Raw genomic sequence first — 22478 nt, 5'->3', positions numbered from 1 at the left:
GTCCCTCTGCACAGCATCGTGCTGCAATTTTTTACCATTTAAATGATAATCTGCTCTTTCATTTTTCCTTCCAAAGTGGATGACCTCGCATTTACCAACATTGTACACCATCTGCCAGACCCTTCTCCACTCACTTAACCTACCTTTATCTCTGCAGACTTTGTAACTTCTGCACAATGCGATTTTCCACTCGATTTAGTATCATGCTCAAACATAGATACATTACACTAGGACCCTTCTTCCAGATTGTTAATGTGTATCGTGAACAGTTGTGGGCCCAGCACTGACCCCCATGGCACACCGCTCACCACTGATTGCCTTTATTAGTCCAGCCATTGAATTCAAAATCCAGGAAGTTACACTGCAGCTTTATAAAAATTGTAGTTAGGCTGCATCTGGAGTACTGCATTAAGTTCTGGCTGCCCCATTATAAGATTGATGTTGAGGTTTTTAAGAGGGTGAAGAGGAGGTTTACCAGGAAATTGCCTGGATTAGAGGGCATGTGCTATAATGAGAGATTGGAAAAAATTGTGTTGTTTTCACCGGAATGACAGAGGCTGAGGGGGAACCAAGAGGTTTATAAGATTATGAGAGGCATAGATAGAATAGACAGACACTATCTTTTTCCCAGGGTTGAAAAGTCTAAAACCAGAGGGCTACATTTAAGGTGAGAAGGCGACATTTCAAAGGAGATGTGAGGGGCAAGTGTTTTTTTTTTCTTTCTTTTCGCGAGGTGGTGGGTGCCTGGAATAAGCTGCCTGAGGTGGTGGAGGCAGATAGGGACTTTTATGGGATGTTTTCAAAGATGCATGAACGTGAGGAAAATGGAAGCAAAAGGAGATAGTGTAGGCATAAGGGATTAGTTTAGTTGGCCATTTGATTACTACTTTCTTTGGTTCAGCACAACATTGTGGGCCAAAGGGCCAGTTCCTGTGCTGTACTGATGTTCTATATTCTATGTTCTAGTGGGCTAACGTGCTGCATATGGACACCAAAATTCCTCACCCAAATGATATGCCTGTGTTCCCAAAGGGCTCTGGCTAAGTTATTCATCATGGAGAAGCACTGATTTATGAGTAGATGGAATTGGCATGAGATTTTCTTGCTCAAGTTTGACTGGGTATCACAAGACTTCATGGGGCCTGGAAGTCAATGCCATAGTCTCCACAAACTAATCACTTCCTGATGACAGTGACAGCATTACAATAACACCAACCTGTGCAGGTCTGTCTCATTAATCCCACAAATATCCAGAAAGCAATGGAGGCAAAACAAACTATTCTGAAAGTTCAACTGTGACAGACTTGACATGCCAGTTTGACAGCTCTCCCAGTTTGGACACCAAGATAATCACAAGATATGCATGGTCAGCTCCACTGGGAGAGGTTCTACCAATGTCGACAGAGATGTCAGGTGATCTGTCTGGCTTTATTACTCCATGTCAACCAGCGGGATCTTGAAATAATTCAGTGGTTTGCTAGGCTATTTCCAGAGGTTCGCACACTGCTATGAAAGTTATAGTGGATCAGACAGCAGATCAACGGCTCACTCTCAGTTCTGGTCTGGGAAGCATTTCATAAGAAAAATAGTAAAGAATTTATTTAACTTTTTCAAACTCTGGCCATGAGTAAAATTAAAATCATATGGACCAGAATAAAGTTAGGTGAAGTACTCTTGATGGCAGCAAAACTTCATGTAAGATGAATTAAGTTCATCTCACAGCTTCTATGAATGTGTTAAAAAGCTGAATAACAATGTGGTTACATCTTTGAATTACAACATATTTAACGGAATAAAGGGGGAGCGTAGATTATGAATAAGTTTAGCAATTTGTAGGAAAGCACTTGGAAATTATGCAGAGCCGCAGGTGGGAACCTACTACCCCCAACTTAGCCTGCCCTACATGTTGTGGCTTGAACAATCTTAACACCTTCTGTAGGAAAGGACAATAAATACATTGCGGCTCACATTACAAAATCAAATTCATTCTAAGTGTACTCCCTACTATGAATGCAATTTAATCACTGTGATGCCTGATGAAGCTTGCATTCTTCTATAGGGCAGAGATGACTATGATTCAAAGTTCTTTTTGGAACAATGCACCTCTTACAATAGCTTGCCAGTGTTACTATTGGAGCCTAAGTGAAAATGATTAGGCGTGGAAAGCCTGCCTTCCAATTAGCCTTCAAGTTGAGAATCTACTATATCACAGAGCTATCTACAGATACCCTCACAGGGTAACCTTCAGTCCTCCAGTCAATTACCCCACCTTCCAGACAGTGCCAGATTGAAGCTGGCATGCCTGGACAGCTGAAATGGTGGGAGGCCTCAGTATCAGAAAGACCCTGTGAAGGGTTAAAGATCCAGGACTAAACCACGGTACCACCACTTTGACAGCTGGAAAGCTGAAGGGCAGAACTTGCTATCTATCAATTAATTGTAGACACCTGTGGTTGTAAAGGTGTTGCAATTTGCAGTGTCTTGGTGGTTGGCTGAGGCCCACTTTCCCTAACTCACTTACACCCAAGTGAATGCTGGGGGGTGAGAAAAAAAATAGCATGGCCCCAATGCCGTGTGATCAGTGAACTCTTGGCTTTGAGTGAATGGAATTTCTACACCAGTTAAAAATCCACAGGTATAGAAGAAATAAATTTCTATAACCTCTCTGGTCCTAGTGCAACATTCCATGTTATTAAAAGATACAATCTCCGTATTGATGATGACTTCTAGTCCATTTGGATGGAATACTCCACTAATATTCATGTTGAACTTGTCAAACTTGTGAATCGCCTGTGTTGAACGTACGTCCCACAACACTCCATCATTTAACACCAAGTCATCTGTGGGATTAAAGGTTGCACAGTTCCGCTTGTAGTTGTTAGCTAGATCTGGATTGTAGAGAGTGAGAATGTTCTGTCCAGTTTGGATATCGTAGATCTATGGATGGAATAAAAGATGAACTCTTTGACTAATGTTGTGTGCTTAAGGAACACTGCAAATTAAACATCCAGCGACACAACCAGATTAGTCAATGTCAAGTACATTGCAGTTTAATGCAATATTCTTCAATCTCAGCATCAGACAAAACCTTCTACATCTTTCCTATCCAATTGAACAGTATTGATTTCCTTTTGTAAGTCAGTTCCAAATTGAATTTTTTTAAATTTGATGCAGCATTAATTTAGTAATGTAGGCCAATGTGCAATAGGAATTGAATCAAAATGGAGGTCTGATGAAATACACATATCCATTGGTATGGCAATCCAAGAGCTTGGAATAGCTGAGATTAAAAACACAGGAGAAGGATTTCATCACTAAAAGAGGAACAAGGCAGCAAGAGAGATGATCTCTCTTCAAGCATTTAATGACAAAGAAAATGTAGGGTATACTGGGAGGAAAATTAATAAAAGATTGATTGGTTTGCGATGGCAGCTGGAGTGGGGATGTAATTGGAACGTAGATCACACAAGCCAAAGATGGTGGCATTCAGTGGCTCAATGGTGAGCAAAAATGAGAGCCATTTTAAATTTATTTCTTTTTCCAGACTTCAGACCAGGTCAGTTAACTCGCCAGGCTCTTGTAATCATTTGAGATGCATTAACTAAGATGCCTGACGCTTCAACTGCCATTTAAAAATCTGTTATTACTATGGAGGTCAAGGCCAATATACTCACATGCGCCACTTCTTCCTTTGTTCCAATCACCCTGTCCTGAGAGAGTTTACTGAACTCTACATAGTGATCATCTGTGAAAGAGTGCCTGAAATACAGGGAATAGTGGCATCAAGTTACTTTGAGCAGTACAATCCATTCATCCAGCTGCGCTGGGTGCAGTGCTGACCAGGCTCTGCCTGGAACATTCACCAAGATTGATGATTACTCTTCACAAGACAAAAATAGTCTGGTATTCCAGCAAAACTCACACACGTGCTGAATTTTACCCATATGATCTCCCTATTTATTTCAACTGCAATACATTCACAAACACAGGCTAACACATCAGGAAGGGATGTTGGTAAATGCTCGTATATGCTATCTATCAAACAAACGCCATGAATAAAATTTATACACAGAACCATAGACACGTGCTTTTCATAAACTGAAGATTTTCAAGTGAGCAGAGTTAATATTTTCAAACACAGGTGTAACTATCCAAACCTCATCTTTAGATAGATACCCTTTATATCTACAAAAAAAAACACAAACAAACTGAAGACCATTGAAGGTACTAAAACTGACATGATCGCCAATTCTCACTTTTGCATGATAACGAGTGGAAGTTGATTGTGTGGACACTGGGTACAAAACATGCGGCATGAAATAGTTTGGCATAGTACCAAAAATAATTCAACTGACATTTCAAAGTCAAGGCTCGGATTATTCTCTATACGTCAATGTCTTATAATAATGTCTGTAATCACCCTTGATTAACCCATGAGTACAATTTCAAATACTGATGAAAATATTTGCTGAAGAACAAAATCCCTGCTCTGCACCTGTGCCTTCATACCATGCTACTATACTTGGCCTATCAGGAGTCTCAAAATCCTTACTCAAGAAGACTATCTGGCAGGGCAAGGACACTGGACAATATACAGGGTCATTAAGTTGTCTTTCCACCATTGATGGCTACAATTACTTACTTCATATCGAAGACAGACTTCATTCCCCAGAGAGCAGAGAGAGGTTGACTCCAGCTTGCTGAAGTCAACAACAAAGACCCATCCTAAAAGTGTACACAGAGAATTAAAGAATAAGCCCAATAGCAGAGTTAACAATGACTTACAACAAAAACAAATAACTGTGACTGCTATCATTGAAATATAAAACAGAAAATGCTGTAAATACTAAGTCAGGCAACATCTGTGAATAAATGTTTCCTGTTCACATTTTACAGATGTAGGCCATCTGGCCAATGGAGTCTGTAGAGAAGGCACACAAAGAAAGCCATCGAGAAATAGGAATATCATTCATTGACTAGATCAGCTGAACTTAGTGCAGAATTTGGGAGGTTGTAAATATGAAGACGTTTATGTTTGAACAGCGTAGAAAGTACTGGACTGAAATGTGATTCTAAAATCTGAGTTTTGACAAGAAGAACTCATGGTTCTAGTCGTACAAAGGGCAAAAACAGAATTGTCCACTGTAGGAAATAGAAAATACATGGTTAACCTCGAATGAAAGGATTCCTATTTGGAGGAAATTTGAAATACAAATACAGATGTGAAAGGAAAAGAGACTGAGAAAGAACTGAGAGAATGAAACAGCCCTTTTAGGAAGAAGATTCAGAAGAAACATAATGAAGATAGTTATTGAATCTGTCAGTGGTAACAGGTGCCAGACACATCAAAAACCACCACACATTACCTGATTATAAAATTCCATTTGTGGACTGCTTCTTTCTACAAATTTTTCAAAATTACTTAACTAGTCAAAGTTTTTAAAGATTGCAGTCTATCAATAAAAGTGCATCATCATCTCCCTCGAATTGCCAAAGACTGATCCCCAAATAAGTCATTTACCTTGGACGGCTCTAGGTGTGTAATGGCAGAGTTATGACAGGCGTATGTGGCTTCCTCTTGGCCAGTGAACAAATTATAGAGCTTGAGTTCTCCAGTACAAGTGCCGAGCATTAAGAAGCGCTCTCGGGCAGAAAATGCACAGCACGTAAAACCACTGCCTTCTTCGTCAGATTCTCTGAACACAGAAATGGGTCGAAACCTGCAGCAAGAAAGTGAGTGATGTATGGAATTCATGTTCTTTTTTATAATGTAAATAATTATGTATTAAATGAGGATGCAACAGCACTCTAGTACACCTACCTTTTAAGGTCCTACATGAAAACAGACATAACTATAACTAGTTTGGTTAAATGGTTGAGATGCACTCCCATCAATTATAAATTGAATTTTACTATCCCAAGCAGTTAAGGCCTATTAAACAACACTCTAAACGTTACAACAATTATCTCTGTATCAGTATTAACCATTACAATTGCAAGTTTAACAATGTATACAAGCCCTCCCATCGAGTATCAACACCCCTCCTAACGAATGCCACTAATTTAGAGGTGACCAACTTCAACAGCCTCCATGAACAACAGTGAGGGTCAAAGACACACAGAAACACTTTAGAAATGATCAATGATACAAGATATTACTTGTGCATGACTCTAAGGAATCAGGTGTATGAAACCAAAGACCATCTGAAAGAGAGAATGAAAGCCTTATTAAATTCATTAACACTTTATTGCTGCTGCATGAAATAGCCAATCAAAATACATTATCAGTGTAGTGAGAGAGGGTGATTGTGCAAGAGAGAGATCAGAACTGTTAAAGATAAGATTACATATTTTTGTGTAACCTGCTGCTAACATTGTCCGATAGTGTTTAGTCTATAAAAAAAGATGGCAGGCAAAAATAGCAAGGCATTGGTAAGGCCGAATTTGGAGTATTGTGTACAGTTCTGGTCACTGAATTATAGGAAAGATGTCAACAAAATACAGAGAGTACAGAGAAGATTTACTAGAATGTTACCTGGGTTTCAGCACCTAAGTTACAGGGAAAGGTTGAACAAGTTAGGTCTTTATTCTTTGGAGTGTAGAAGGTTGAGGGGGGAATTGATAGAGGTATTTAAGATTATGAGGGGGATAGATAGAGTTGACGTGGATAGGCTTTTTCCATTGAGAGTAGGGAAGATTCAAACAAGAGGCCATGAATTGAGACTTGGGGGCAAAAGTTTAAGGGTAACATGAGGGGGAATTTCTTTACTCAGAGAGTGGTAGCTGTGTGGAATGAGCTTCCAGTAGAAGTGGTAGAGGCAGGTTCGATATTGTCATTTAAAGCAAAATTGGATAGGTACATGGACAGGAAAGGAATGGAGGGTTATGGGCTGAGTGCAGGTCAGTGGGACTAGGTGAGAGTAAGCATTCGGCAAGGACAAGAAGGGCCGAGATGGCCTGTTACCGTGCTGTAATTGTTATATGGTTAAGAAAAAACTTCACGAAAACTAAATTTGATGATCAAGTCTTGCAGGCTAAAAAGTGTCCCAACAGAAGATGGTGTTTTTCTCAAATGTTTGTTTAGTTTTGTAAATGTCCAGCAGGTTACAGACAGAGCAGGGTGTTAAGTTAAAGTGGCGTGACAAGGCAACCAAAAACTCAGGATCACTTCTGTGGACTGAACACAGGTGGTCCACAAACAGTTCATCCAATCTGCATTTGTTTTTTTCAGACAGTGAACTACACACTGAATGCAGTACACCAAGTGCAAGTGAATCACTACTCTGGGGCCAAGCATGGTAGGAAGGCAAGAGGTAAAAGGACGTTGCATGGGCAAGTGCCATTCGATAGGGAGTGGTAGCTGGGGACAGAACAGCAGACCAGAGACCTGAAGGGAGGGATCCCGTTCAAATGGTGAAAAGGGAGGTGAGGGAAAGGAAGGTGTGTGAGGTGGCAGAGATTGGATGTAGAGGCTAGTGAGATGCAAAGTGGAAACTCTCTCTGCTGTCCAGGAGAAAGGAAAGAGCAGAGACAAAATTAATAGGCGTGATGCACTTAGGGGCACTGTCCATTTGGATAGTCAGACGCCATGCCTGAGGAAATGAACCTTTCAGAAGCATTTGAGTGGATTCATGTTTTAGTGTGTTGAAATAAATGCGACTGAGACAGAGGAATTACTAAAGGCAAAAGGAGATGTTACATGAGGCAAGTTGGGAAGAAATATAATCAGGTAGCTGCAAGAGTTTGTGAGCAATGGATGTTGGTAGCTAGCTCAGAGATTCAGAAAGTGAAGAAGAGTTCAAGATTTACTCTGTAGAGGTTAGAACAGGGTGGAAACTGACCGCAAAAGCAACGGAATTTCAGTTCTGTGTAACTACAGGAACCACCACCACTGCAGTCATTGTGTACTAGTAAAATAGCTTAAGGAGTGGGCCCCTGTGTAGCTGAAACGAAAATCACTTCATTTGTCCCACATAATTCAGGTAAAATTTGGGACCATGTGAACTCCCAAAGCTACAATCTTTGATCTGGAGAAAATTAACTGTAGCAGAAGCTATTCAATGTGAGGTTAAGTTCAACCAGGTGACTGTGCTGGTGGAAGTGGTTAGGTATCTATTTAAGAAACAGAGGGCCCTCAGACCTTTTTGATGTGGGATGGTGGTGTAGAAGAATCATACATCCAGGGTGACAATGAAAGGGAATTGGAAACTGTCAAAGTGGTGGAGGGCATCCACAGTTTCACTGAGATAAATGAGAAGGCACTAGACAGAAAGAATAGTGATAAGAAAGAAAGAAATAGAGTGGGGCAAGAGTATGCTGAGACAATGGGTCTGCATAGTCAGTGTTTGTTAATGGATCTATTTTGCAAATCATCCATGAAATTGACTTGGTTTCCCTCTCTCCATCAGTGAAGTCTAACCTCCTCAGCAAATCCCACAGTCTTGCTATTAGCAGCACATAACAAACACGTGTAATCATTCTACAATTACCCCCACTCAACTAGTTGACCTGGCCTCACTCCATCACAAACATTCCCTCTGGGCTCAATTCCTTCTCTCACCACCTGTCCTGCAACTTTAAATAACTTGCTGCTCTCCCAATTCTGATGAATGGTCTCTGACCAGAAACAGTACCTGTTTCTCTCTCCACAAACCTGTCAAGTTTCCAGCAGTTTCTGCTTCTATATAAAATATGTGAGCTTCTTCATTATATTCAAGGCAGGCATAATTGCCAAACTCTTACAGAAACAACACAAAGTTATCAGAATCCTAAACCCATAAAGTCATAAGAAATGCCCTATAGCTACAAGATAATCATATTCTTCCCTTCATATTCTTGCCGCTTAGTCTGTATGGAGGCAGTCAGAGGATCAAAATGAAGGAAAGGTTTGAGTTTCAAGGGCAGTGAATTCATCATGAGCAGATACCTCTCTATAACATGGCTGCCAATGCTAATTGGAAAGACTATTATCTCTGATGGCTATGACAGCACTTGGCGTCATGTCACAGTGCTTAAAAGACAAAAAATTAATTTACATTTAATAATAATTAGACAGACAACATAGTAACAGGCCCTTCTGGCACAATGAGCCCACGCTGCCTAATTATACCCATGTGACCAATTAACCTACTAACCTGCATGCCTTTGGAATGTAGGAGGAAACCAGAGCACCTGAAGGAAACACGTGGTCACAGGGAGAACATACAAACTCCTTACAGACAGTGGCAGAATTGAACCTAGGTCGTTGGCACATTATGCTAACTGCTAAGCTACCGTGCTGCCCAGGTTCAGTACACATTAGACATGGAACAAAATTTCAAATAGGTATCACCCAGTTAATTCAGCACCACACCTTCAGGATAAACATCACTGGGAATTACAACTGCAAAATAATAAGTAATAATGGTCTTCCACAGGACTTTAAACTAGTATCACTATTTACAAGTTACATAAATGACCACCTACTGACACCATCCTAGGTTCAAACAGGCAGACAACATGGTGTCCATTGGACCCAAATCTCAAGAAATTTATTAATATTAACAGCTGGCTCTCTGAATTTCACTATGATCTAACCAAATCCCTCATCACCACCGTATTCACTATAAGCACTGACAGACAATCCATTTATTGTAACTTAGTACCATTTATGAAAGCTCAATGCTCTTATGACCCCACTATAAGTTACCTAGGGACTCTTAAGGGGGAAAAGTCTGAAGTTCCAAAGAAAACAGAACTCAAAGATCAAATCAAAAATTGCCTTGATACAGAAACATGTCCCAATAATTTGGACTACCTCCACCACTGCATTTACTAATCTATGTCAAAGTCAGGTTAGACATCTCATCTATAAAGTGAGAAGTTGAGTAATAGGCCCAATTAAAACATTGGAATCAAACCCAATTCTTGTAATTAGCCACTGAACATGTGTACAGATACAGACACTGCAAACAAACTTAACTATTCAGACAGAAGATAATGTGTTGCTCCTCCTCCCTTGCAAGCCTCCAACCTGGTGGGATGAATATTGATTTCCTCTTCTGGATTAAAAAAAACTCTTCCCCCCCCCCTTCTATTCCCCACTCTGGCTCTTTACCTCTGTTCATCTGCCTATCACCTCCCCCTGGTGCCCTTCCTCCTATGGTCCATTCTCCTCTCCTATCAGATTCCTTCCTCTCCAGCCTTTACCTTTCCCACCTACCTGGCTTTACCTATCATCCTCTGGCTATCTTCCTCCCCCATCCCCCCACCTTTTTATTCTGACTTCATCCCCCTTACTTTCTCGGCCCGAAACACTGACTGTTTGTTCATTTCCATAGTTGCTGCCTGACCTGCCCAGTTCCTCCAGCATTCCATAAGTGTTACTTGGTGATAAATGTCACTGTCCATCTCAAGTGTGCAGAATGCCAGCAACTTATTTTTGGGCTAATATGGAAACTGAAGAGTTATATTTACCTTGTACTGTCAGGCACCAACAATCTGGGTTAACGCTGAATAACATAACATCTTTCATATGAACACAGATGGAGCATCCATCAGATAGCAAGTTAAACATCCCCTACATTACCTAACCATTCCTAGATCAGGTTCAGTACAAATTAGATACAAAACAAAATTCTAACCATATAATCTAAAATTATGGCCCCAGGAATCCCATAAATGCCATTTTTGCTTTTAGTACTAGCCATTTTGTGATGTCTTTGTGAAACTGCCTAAATAAAGGCAATAACATTATAGCTCGGCATTTTAATACCATCATTCCCTCAAAATTAATCAGTAAACACCAAGACCTGGCCTTAATATCCCCTTGTGCAACTGGATCCTAGATTTCCTCACTCGTAGACCCCAGTCAGTTGTGATTGACAGATTTGTGATTTCCTCCACAATCTCCACCAGCACAAGAATGTGTACTTAGCCCCCTGCTGTATTCGCTTTACACCTCCAACAATATATACAAGTTTGCTAATAACACCACTGTTGTGGACTATATCAAAGGGGGTGATGAATCAGCACATGGAAGGGAGATTGAAAACTTAGCCGAGTGGTGTAATAACAACCAGAACAACCTCTCACTCAATAAAACCAAGGAACTTCAGGAGAGGGATACCAGAGGTCCATGAGCCAGTAACCATCAGAGGATAAGAGGTGGAGAGGGTTAGTAACTTTAAATTCCTGGATGTCACCATCTCAAAGACCCTGTTCTGGACCCATCATATAATTATTATTGCGAAGAAAGCACGACAGTGCCTCTACTTCGTCAGGAGTCTACAGAGGTTTGGCAAGCTTCTATAGATGTGTACTGGCCTGATATGGAAACACCAATGCCTTTGACTGGAAAATCCTACAAAAGGTAGTGGATTTGGCCCAGTATATCATGGGTAAATCCCTCCCAACCATTGAGCACATCTACATGAAATATTGCTGTAGAAAAGCAGCATCTATCATCAAAGATCCTCACCACCCAGGCCATGCTCTTTTCTCGCTGCTGCCATTAGGTTGAAGGTAGAGGTGCCCCAGGACTCGTACCACCAGGTTCAAGAACAAATTACTACCCTTCAACCATCAGGTTCTTGAACAAAAGGGATAGCTACCCATTTAACAATATAACATAATCCTTAATTCATGCTTATTATTTATTGCTATTTATTTAATTCTGCATTTGCACTGCTTGTTTACAGTTCCTGATGTTTACTGTTACTGTTCTATGGATTTGCTAAGTATGTCTGCAGAAAAAGAATCTTGGGGTTGTATGTGGAGATTAATGTACTCTGATAAGTTTTACTTTGAATTTTGAACATAACAAAACTCCACAGAAACTAGTGATTGTTCAAACTCCTATTAATTCTGGTCTTGAGAAATGACAGAATCAAAGTCGTAAATCTAAGTAGGAAGCCAAAAGATGGAAAATAGTTTTAGACATATTAACTTTTGTGTGGATGCAGTTGTCCCTGTTAGAACTGTTCGCTGCTATCCCAATAATAAGCCCTGGATCACTAGTCACATCAAAGGCCTCCTAAACCAGAAGAAGAGGGCCTTTAAAGATGGTGATCGGTTGGAGCTTAAAAGAGTTCAGAAGGAACTCAGAGTACAGATAAGGGGGGCAAAGGAGCAGTATAGGAGAAAGTTAGAACAAAAGCTGCAGGAAAAAAGCATGAAGGAGGTGTGGGATGGGATGAAGATCATCACTGGATGCGGTGCAAAGCGGAGGGTGAACATAAGTGGAAATGTGGAGAAAGCGAACCAGCTGAACAACTTCTTCAACAGGTTCGACAGCTCAATCTCATCCTCACCGCAGAAATCCACACCAGGCTTACTTCCCTCACAGGAAAATAGCCACTCACAGGAGACCTTGCCCACGCCCAGAATTACGGCTGCACAGGTGGAAGGTCAACTGAGGAAGATCTGTACCAGCAAGGCGGCTGGACCGGATGGAGCTTCCCCACGATTACTGAGGGCCTGTGCTACTGAGCTGGGAGAACCACTACAGCGCATCTTCAACATGAGCCTGGAGCAGAGAAGAGTACCCAGACAGTGGAAGACATCCTGTATTGTCCCGGTACCGAAGAAACCACAACCAAAGGAGTTGAATGACTTCAGACCTGTTGCCTTGACGTCGCACGTGATGAAGACCATGGAGCGGCTGATAATACAGAATCTGAGGCCACAAACCAGGCACGCCCAGGATCCTCTTCAGTTTGCATATAAGGAGAAGGTGGGAGTGGAGGATGCTATCACGTATTTGCTGCACAAATCACTCTCTCACCTAGAGGGGGTCAGTTGTGCTGTGAGGATTACATTCCTTGACTTCTCTAGTGCCTTTAACACCATCCAGCCCAAGATCTTAAGGCACAAACTAACGGAGATGGGAGTAGACTCTCACATGGTGGATTGGATAGTGGACTACTTGACAGATAGACCTCAGTATGTGCGGTTGGGAGACTGTAGGTCTGACACGGTGGTCAGCAGCACAGGGGCGCCGCAGGGAACCGTACTCTCTCCGGTCCTGTTCACCCTGTACACATCAGACTTCCAATATAACTCAGAGTCCTGCCATGTGCAGAAGTTCGCTGATGACACGGCCATAGTTGGGTGTGTCAGGAATGGACAGGAGGAGGAGTATAGGAAACTGATACAGGACTTTGTGATATGGTGCAACTCAAACTACCTGCGTCTCAATATCACCAAGACCAAGGAGATGGTGGTGGACTTTAGGAGATCTAGGCCCCATATGGAGCCAGTGATCATTAATGGAGAACGTGTGGAGCAGGTTAAGACCTACAAGTATCTGGGAGTACAGTTAGACGAGAAGCTTGACTGGACTGCCAACACAGATGCCTTGTGCAGGAAGGCACAGAGTCGAATGTACTTCCTAAGAAGGTTGGCGTCATTCAATGTCTGTAGTGAGATGCTGAAGATGTTCTATAGGTCAGTTGTGGAGAGCGCCCTCTTCTTTGTGGTGGCGTGTTGGGGAGGAAGCATTAAGAAGAGGGACGCCTCACGTCTTAATAAGCTGGTAAGGAAGGCGGGCTCTGTCGTGGGCAAAGTACTGGAGAGTTTAACATCGGTAGCTGAGCGAAGGGCGCTGTGTAGGCTACAGTCAATTATGGATAACTCTGAACATCCTCTACATAGCACCATCCAGAGACAGAGAAGCAGTTTCAGTGACAGGTTACTATCGATGCAATGCTCCTCAGACAGGATGAAGAGGTCAATACTCCCCAATGCCATTGGGCTTTACAATTCTACCGCCAGGACTTAAGAACTTTTTAAAAGCTATTATTAATGCTTTTTGAGATGGTGATTTAGATGCATATCATATTTTTTTACTGAGTTAAGTATTGTATGTAATTAGTTTTGCTACAACAAGTGTATGGGACATTGGAAAAAAAGTTGAATTTCCCCATGGGGATGAATAAAGTATCTATCTATCTATCTATCTATCTATCTACAAGTAGACTAAGCCAGTGCTTTGCTTTTCTGAAGAAGTCACATTTTTGATGAGGTGCTAAATTGCTGACAAAGTCCACACTGACTGCTCATCCATCGCTAGTTGGTCTAGAGATAACACTGATGGTAGATAAAGAGTTCCAGGCTTTTGAATACAATGTAACTTGCAGGTGTACTACAACTTCCTAACACCAAGGGATACTTGGATATAATGTTCATTTTTTTTATGTTGCCCTTGCCCTTCTGGGTGGTGCAGGCTGCGGGGCTCAGAGATGTTACTCAGAGAGTCTTTGGCAATATACCTTGTACACTTTATAGAAGTCGTAGAAAATCACCGCACAGAAACAGGCCCTTTGGCCCATCAAGTCCATGCTAAGCCATTTAAACTACCTACTGCCATCGACCTACTGGACCTAGCCTTCCATACCCCTACCATCTGTTTACCCATCAAAACTTCTCTTAAACATTGAAACTGAGCTTGCAAGCACCACTTGTGCAACACTCTAATCTACAATTATAGATTGCAGCTGTACATACTCAGGCTACAGGTGGAATTAAGTAAATCATGTAAAAAAAATAGTTGTTAACCTCTTATAAAGCCCACATTATCCAAGTGGCTCGAATGTAATCATAACTGCAGAGTCAATTACAAAAGTGCTCACTGAATTGCATTAAGGATATTACCTATTTGATGGCAATTAGTACAATCTGTTTTCAAAGCTCCACTAGAAATAAATGTTGGCAGTGAGAATCACTTGTTTAAAAACCTGGAAATTAGTCTCATTATCACATTTTTTAAACCTAAAATTTAATCACCTACTGGGAGACCCCAGTCTTTCTGACAACTACATCTGCACAAAAGTCATCGAGCTGCAGCTCCTTAGAGACTGTGTTAAGGAACTGGAGTTACAGCTCGTTGACTTTTGACTTATTTGGGAGAATGAGGAAGCAATGGACACAGGGAGGTATTCACTCCAAAGTTGCAGGAGACAAGTATCTGGGTGTCTGTAAGGAGGGGGGAAGAAGCAGCCCGTACAGAGTACCTCTCTAGCCGTTTCTCTCAATAATAAGTATACCACTTTGGATTGGGGAGGGAGTGGGTGGAAGAGAGAATGACCTGCAAGAGATAAGCTGCAGAGAGCAGGGCTCTGGCACCAAGTCTGACTCTGTGGTTTAGAAGGGAAGGGTGGGGGTGGGGGGGAGAGAAGAAGGGTGCAGTTGTCATAGGAGATTACATAATTAGAGGGGCAGATAGGAGATTCGGTGGATCTGGAAAAGAAATCTAGATGGTATGTGCTAGGGTCAGGGATATCTAGGTTCTGGACAACAACATTCTAAAGAAAGAAGCTGAGCAGCCGGAAGCTGTGGTATATATTGGTACCAACCATGTAGGTAGGAAAAGGGAGGAAGTCCTAAAGAGGGAATATAGGGGCTAGGTAGAAAGCTGAAAAGAAGGACCTGCTGGGTAGTAATCTCTGGATTGCTGCCTGTGCCACACACCAGTGAGGGTAAGAATAGGATGATTTTACAGATGAATGAATTGGTGGAGAGGGTAGGGTTTCATATTTTGGGATCATTGGGATTACTTTTGAGGAAGGTATGACCTGCACAAAAAAGACAGGTTACACTTGAACCCAAGGTGGACCAATATCCTTGTGGGCACATTTGCTAGAGTTGTTGGGAAAGGTTTAAACTAATTTGGCAGGGGAATGAGAATTGGACTAATAGGCCTCAGGAATGGGGCAGTTAGTACATAGATGCAGTGTGTAGTGTGACTGAGGAAGGACAGGCAGATGATGGACAAAGTTGGAGTCAGTGGGATAAGTTGAAATGTAACATGCGGGCAAAATCGAAAAGGGTGATGAAAACGGGATTGAAGATGTTACAGTTGAATGCATGCAGCATACTGAATAAGGTAGCGCAATTAGAAAGTGGCAGGTAGTTGGGAGCTTAACATACACATTGTATTGAAGGACAGGCAGGTAGGCAGAGGGGGTGGGGTGGCTCTGTTGCTTAAAAAAATGAAATCATATCCAAGTGGTGACAGGATCGGAAGATGTAGATAAAAGGACCCTGATGGGAGTTATATATAGGCCTCTAAATAGTAGCTAGGTTGTGGGATACAAATTACAAATGGGAAACAGAAAAGGCAAGCAAGATGGACAATGTTACGATAGTGATGGGTGATTTCAATATGCAGGTAGATTGGAAAAATCAGGTTGGCGCTGGATCCCAAGAGAGGAAATTTATAGAATGCCTACGAGATAGCTTTTTAGAGCAGCTTATGGCTGAGCCAACTAGGGGAAAGGCAATTCTGGACTGGGTGTTGTGTAATGAACCCAAATTTGAATAGGAAGCTTAAGGTAAGGGAACCTTCAGGAGACAGTGATCATAATGATAGAATTCACCCTACAGTTTGAGAGAGAGAAGACAAAGTCAGATGTATCAGAATTACAGTGCAGTAAAGGGAATTAGAGGCATAAGAGAGGAGCTGGCCAAAGTTGATTGGAAGAAGACACTAGCAGGGATGACGGCATAACAACGGCAGGTGTTACTGAGGAAAATTCAGAAGGTGCAGGAAAGATACATTCCAAAGATAAAGAAGTATTCTAAAGGGAGGATGAAGCAACCATGGCTGACAAGTCAAAGACAGTGCAAAAGGAAAATAAAAGACGTATAATACAGCAAAAAAGTGGGAAGCTTTTAAAAACAGTTAACAAAAAAAGTCATGAAGAGAAAAAAGATGAAATAAGGAAGGTAAGCTAGCCAATATCATAAAAGATACCAAAAGTTTAAAAAAATATCTAATGGAAAATAACACTGTAAAAGTTAGTAATGGGGGACAAAAAAGTTGAACTAAATATTTTGCGTCAGTCTTCTCTGTGGAAGACATTAACAGTATGCCAGAAATTCAAGAGAATCAGAGGGTAGAAGTGAATGTAGTTACTATCAATAAGGAGCTGAAAGGTCTGAAGGTAAGTAAGTTACTTGGACCAGATGGACTGCACTCCAGGGTTCTGAAAGAGGTAGGTGAGGAAATTGTAGAGGCATTAGTAATGATCTTTCAAGAACCACTAGATTCTGGAATGGTTCTGGAGGACTGGAAAATGTTAATGTCATCCACTCTTTTAAGAAGTGAGGCAGGAAGAAGAAAGGAAATTATAAGTCAGTTTGCCTAACTTCAGTGGTTGGAAAGATGTTGGGAGTCCATTATCAAAGACAAGGTTTCAGGCTACTTGGAGGACATGATAAAATAGGCTAAAGTCAGCATGGTTTCCTTGAAAGAAAACCTTGCCTGACAAATCTGTTGGAATTCTTTGAGGAAATAACAGGCAAGATTGACAAAGGAGAGTCAATGAATGTTGTTTACTTGGATTTTCAAAGGCCTTTGACAAGGTGCTGTACATGAGGCTGTTTAACAAGATAACAGCTCAAGGTATTCCAGGAAGGATACTAGCATGCAGGCAAAAAGTGGGAATAAAGGGGGCCTTTTGTGATTGGATTCGATGACTAGTAGTGTTCCACAAGGGTCAGTGTTGGGACTGTTTCTCTCCGTGTTGAGTGTCAGTGATTTGGATGATGGCATTGATGGCTTTGTGACCAAGTATGCAGACAATACGAAGACAGGTGGAGGGACAGGTAGTACTGAGAAAGCAGGGAGTCTGCAGAAGGACTTCAACAGATTGAGAGAATGGGCAAAAAAGTGCCAGATGGAATATAGTGTAGGGATGTTTATGGCAATACACTTTGGTAAAGAATTAAAGACATAGAAGGATTAGAAGTGGAGAGGGTCAGTAACTTTAAATTCCTCCGTATTATCATTTCCTGGGACATCATGTAAGTGCCATTACGAAGATAGCATGGCAGCACCGCTACTTCCTTAAGAGTTTGCAAAGATTCAGCAGGACATCTAAAACTCTGACAAACTTCTGTAGATGTGTGGCTGAGTATAAATGTGTAGATGAGTATATTGAGGGCTGCATCACAGCCAGGTATGGAAACACATACCCTTCAACGGAGAAGCCTGCAAAAAGTGGTGGATATGGCCCAGGGAAAAGCCCTCTGCATCACTGAGCACATCTACACAGAGTGCTGACGCAGGATGCAACATCCATTATCAAGAACCCCTGCCATCGAGGCCATTCTCTTTTCTCACTGCTGCTATCAGGAGGAAAGTACAGGAACATGAGCACCACCAGTTTCATGAACAACTATCAGGATCTTGAACCAGAGGGGATAACTTCACTTGTCTCATTACTGAGCTGTTCTCGTAACCTATGGAGTTACTCATCTCGTTCTCAATACACAATTGCTATTTATTTATCTATCTATTTACTTATTTTCTTTCTTTTTGTATTTGCACATTTTGCTGTTTGTCCATCCGGGTACGGTCTTTCATCAATTCTATTGTGTCTTGTGTATTTACTGTGAATGCCCACCAAAAAAATGAATCTCATGGTGACATATATGTACTTTGACAATAAATTTACTGTAAACATTGACTATTTTCTAAACTGGAAGAAAATTCAACAATCAGAGGCACAAAGAGACTTAGGAGTCCTTGTGCAGATTCCCCAAAGGTTAACTTGCACATTGAGTCAGTGGTAAGGAAGGCAAATTCATTATTAGCATTCAGTTTGAGATGACTAGGATGTATGAGCTAGGTTGTAATGCTGAAGTTTTATAAGGCACTGGTCAAACCTCACTTGGAGCATTGCGAGCAATTTTGGGCCATTTATCTAAGATACGCTGGTATTGGAGAGCAAGATGGCTCTGAGCCTGTATTCGAAGAACTGAGACAATGAATCTGTAGAATTCATTGCCACAGATGACTGTGGAAGCCACGTAACTGAGTATATTTAAAGCGGAGGTTGATATTCTTTGCCAGTTAGGGCATCAAAGGTTGTGAGGAGAAGGCAGGAGAATGAGATTAAGAGGGATAATAAATCAGCCATGATAGAATGGTGGAGAAGACTTGATGAGTTGAATGGTCCACTCCTTTGACTCCTTTTATGGTCAAAAGACACTTGCCAATCCACACAAACACGACCTCACTCTCTATAAACTGTGGGGACTGCAAGTTAGCTAAATCTTTGTAAAGACTTTTGACCAAAGTGTTAATTCAGGGGAATTGTTACCTGCTGAAAATGAGATGTCGATCAAAGCAACCACCATCCACTCCACCATACTTTGGAAAGGCAGCTCTGTGCGTCACTCGGGATGTGAAATTTAGTGGTGCCTGACGTCTTTGTTTTGGCTCTGGGCATTGGTGGGGGGTGAAGAGGGAAAAGGGGGGACATGTAACGACAGGATTCTTGCAGCGGGCATGTTGCTCCCGTAGGTATTCTGTTATGATGCTATCCAAAGATGGTGGTGATGGTAAGTGGCGGTCCAGCTGCTTTTTGATAGCTGGAGTCTGGTTGTAAGCACCATAGTCTGACTTCTGACGAATCAGTCTCTGCTTCTTCAGGCTGGTGGTGTTGTTGCTCGGAGATGGCTTCTCCTTGCAGAAGCTTATCTTGCCGATTATCGGTGAGCCGTTAGGGCAGGACGGCCCAGGTACGGAGGGGGGTGCTTGAGAAGCCGCTGCCTTTGACGGGCAGGGCGTTGAAAACGCATTCAGGCTGATGGCTCGAGGGGCGATACTGCTGGCCAGTCTTAGAGTCCTGGGCAAAGCGACCGGGGAACTACCGGTGGCAACCGGTGTGAAAGCCGAGGAGTGAGGTGGTGCAGCCTGAATGGCTGGTGTCCTCGGAAGGTCTGCCTCCTTGGTGAGCGCTGAGGCAGTGTCGTTGAGCCCGTGGGACACAAGGTGGTTGCGGATGAGCAGCAGCAGCTCCTTCTCGGAGAAGGTGATCCGTGTCTGGGCCACAACATCCGCCTTCTGCAACCGGGCCAGCGAGACATCCGAGCCGATGGACAGGGGCTTCCCTGAGACTCGCTCAATCAACTCGGACGCATACTTGCAGAACTTGACGTGCTCATGCCGCTTGTCCTGAAGCACGGGCTCCCGCATCAGCTGCTGGATCTGACCACTGGTGAAGAGAGGCAGCTTACTGATGATCTGCCTGACAGAGCTGCTGCGCGACAAGCCCACCAAGGCTTTGCAAGCCAAGGTTCGAATCTGGTCTGCATCAGTGATGGGTGTCTTCACGGTCAGCAAGGACAGCAGCACCTTAATGCCGTTGTTGGCCTGAACCATGTCCCACATCTTGGTCAGCACACTCTCTAAACTCTTGGGGTTCTGCAGACTCTTGCGCCGAGGGGTTCCGGAGTTAAATTTGCCGATGCTGGAGATACGTTTGTCAGGCCCACAAACGCAATTGATGATGACTTGAAGAGCAGACTTCTGTGTCTCTGCATCATTTGCAAAGATATCCCCCTCAGCAACTCCAAGGATAATACTCATCCCTGCGAAAGAAAGGAAGTGCTTTAAATGAACAAATGCATAGAGCTGTAAATATTGTAACACTACAACTCAAAACTGAAACTAGTTACAAATGGTCACACGCACCACTGTGGTCATGCACAAAATCTTACTGCACAGAAACAGACCCTTTGGCCCAACTGGTTCACATCGATTTCTATTCCAAGGAAGACACATTTACCTGCACTAGGCCCATATCCCTCTTAACTCTTCCTGTCCAAATACCTTTATACCTTTTAAATACTGCCAATATACCTGCCTTACCCACTTCTGGCAGCTCATTCCATATCCTGACCCTCTGGCTGAAAGGCATCCCTTCCCATTCTTTTTCAATCTCACCCCTTTCACCTTAAAACCCATACACTCTAGTTCTTGAATCCTCAATCCTGGGAGAACAAGACGGTGCATATTCATTCTATCTATGACCCTGCCAATTTTATACACCTCTATAAGATAGTGTGTCATTCTCTTATGATCCAATGATAAAAGATTTCAAACACTTCAACCTCCCCATAACTCAAGACTTGAGATCCAGCATCTCTCTCAGAAAATCTGCTCTGCATTCTTTCCAGCCTAATGACATCTTTAGCAGGGTGACAAAAACAGGACACAATATTCTAAATACAGCCTCGCTAACATCTTCATGTTAAAAACTGCACCCCAGCATTCTACACCCACTACTCTTCTTTTATCGAATTGCCAACAATGGCTCAATTACTGATAGGACTCATACTATCATCAATCAAGAACTCTCCTTAAAGTTTCTTCCAATACACTGTAACTATTCAGACTTCACAGGAAGCATGAGGTCTCTTCATTTCTTCCAACACTTCTGAGCAGCCACAGGCACAAGGTCTTAATGGTAGGGTAAAGGGAGTGGGAAGCGGTGGGGGTTGCTGGATCCTGAGACTCTTTTGATCCGAACGTCCTTCAGAAGAATGAAGCATAGAACTTATTGCTTATGATAGTTTTACTAAGTGCTACAAGAACGTAGAACAGAGGATTTAGTGATGCAATGTAGATAAAAGTCCCCCTCCCCCCACCTTCCCTCCGGGATCTAGACAGCATGCTTCAACACAATTTAAACAACTTGCTTAAACACACAACCATTAGGCACTAAACTGGCAGCACTATTTTCAAGAAAGACACCAATAAATAAAACTTCTTTCTTAAGTTTGGGCTTAAATGTGGATCAGATTCATTTGGCATCAGTTCACATTTACTGATAACTTTTCACTCACCCACAGCAGTCACAGGAGTTGACCCTTCATCCATCACACCTACAGGTTCTGCTAGTAGAAGCTGAGTTTTGGAAACCACAGTGAGGACAGCCAGTACATCTAGAGCAGAACGAACAGTGTCACTCCTGAAGGAAGGAGAGCATGCAGAATTAGAATACTCACACAAGCTCAAACTTAGTAGACATCCTACATTACATACTCCCACAGCTGTGGATAGGATGATTATGGGACATAAATTACTATACTGAATATACAATTTTTCTGATCTCAGCCATGTGCCTAAGGGAAGAAGAGTCAACAAAAAATTCACCAGATTTCAAGGATGACACAGTGAAAGGCTGTTTAGTGTACAAACATCCCACAGATCACACAAACTTCACCCAAAAGTACTCTATCATTTCTCCTTGTAGATTTTAGATCCTCCTAATGTAGCGATGTTATTTGTCTCAACTACATATGACAATGAGCTCCATATCCTCAGAGCAAGTACCTTCTTGGATTTATTGGTGAACATATGTATGGGCTTAAAGCCAAAAGGTCATCATTTTCTCAACAGATTCTACCTGACCTGCTAAGACTTACTACTAGTTTTTACTTTTATTTTAAATTTCCAGCAGCAATGGCATTTTAGCTATATATTCAGGAGGAATAGTTTTGGACTCCCAAGTGGACACCTGCTCATGTCTATCGCATTACACCTATGTGTTTGAAGATATCATTACATCTATTCCATCACTAAGAAGGCACGACAGCACCTCTGCTTCCATACAAATTGGTGTGGATTCAGCATGTTATCTAAAACTCTGACAAACTTCTATAGATGCTCAATGGAAAGTATCTTGACTGGCTGCATCAGGGCCTGG

At 42.1% G+C, this 22478-nt stretch overlaps 1 protein-coding gene across 4 annotated transcripts in view; it reads right to left on the bottom strand.

Annotated features, from left to right (window-relative positions):
- LOC140741940 (DDB1- and CUL4-associated factor 1-like) overlaps window positions 1–22478 on the bottom strand; it is an 83042-nt gene that overhangs the window by 21882 nt on the left and 38682 nt on the right. For all 4 annotated transcript variants that reach the window (XM_073072530.1, XM_073072532.1, XM_073072533.1 and 1 more), the window contains exons 13-18: window positions 21616–21740; window positions 19086–20358; window positions 5522–5720; window positions 4643–4725; window positions 3675–3759; window positions 2704–2937 (exon numbers count right to left, since the gene is read on the bottom strand). In XM_073072530.1, coding sequence (XP_072928631.1) covers window positions 2704–2937; window positions 3675–3759; window positions 4643–4725; window positions 5522–5720; window positions 19086–20358; window positions 21616–21740 — 1999 coding nt within the window. The remainder of the gene's footprint in view (window positions 1–2703; window positions 2938–3674; window positions 3760–4642; window positions 4726–5521; window positions 5721–19085; window positions 20359–21615; window positions 21741–22478) is intronic.

This window comes from Hemitrygon akajei, chromosome 19 (assembly GCF_048418815.1).
Source record: "Hemitrygon akajei chromosome 19, sHemAka1.3, whole genome shotgun sequence".
Taxonomy (NCBI): Eukaryota; Metazoa; Chordata; class Chondrichthyes; order Myliobatiformes; family Dasyatidae; genus Hemitrygon; species Hemitrygon akajei.
Note: the sequence above shows the minus strand (reverse complement) of the source record. Positions and strands in the feature narration are given on the sequence as shown.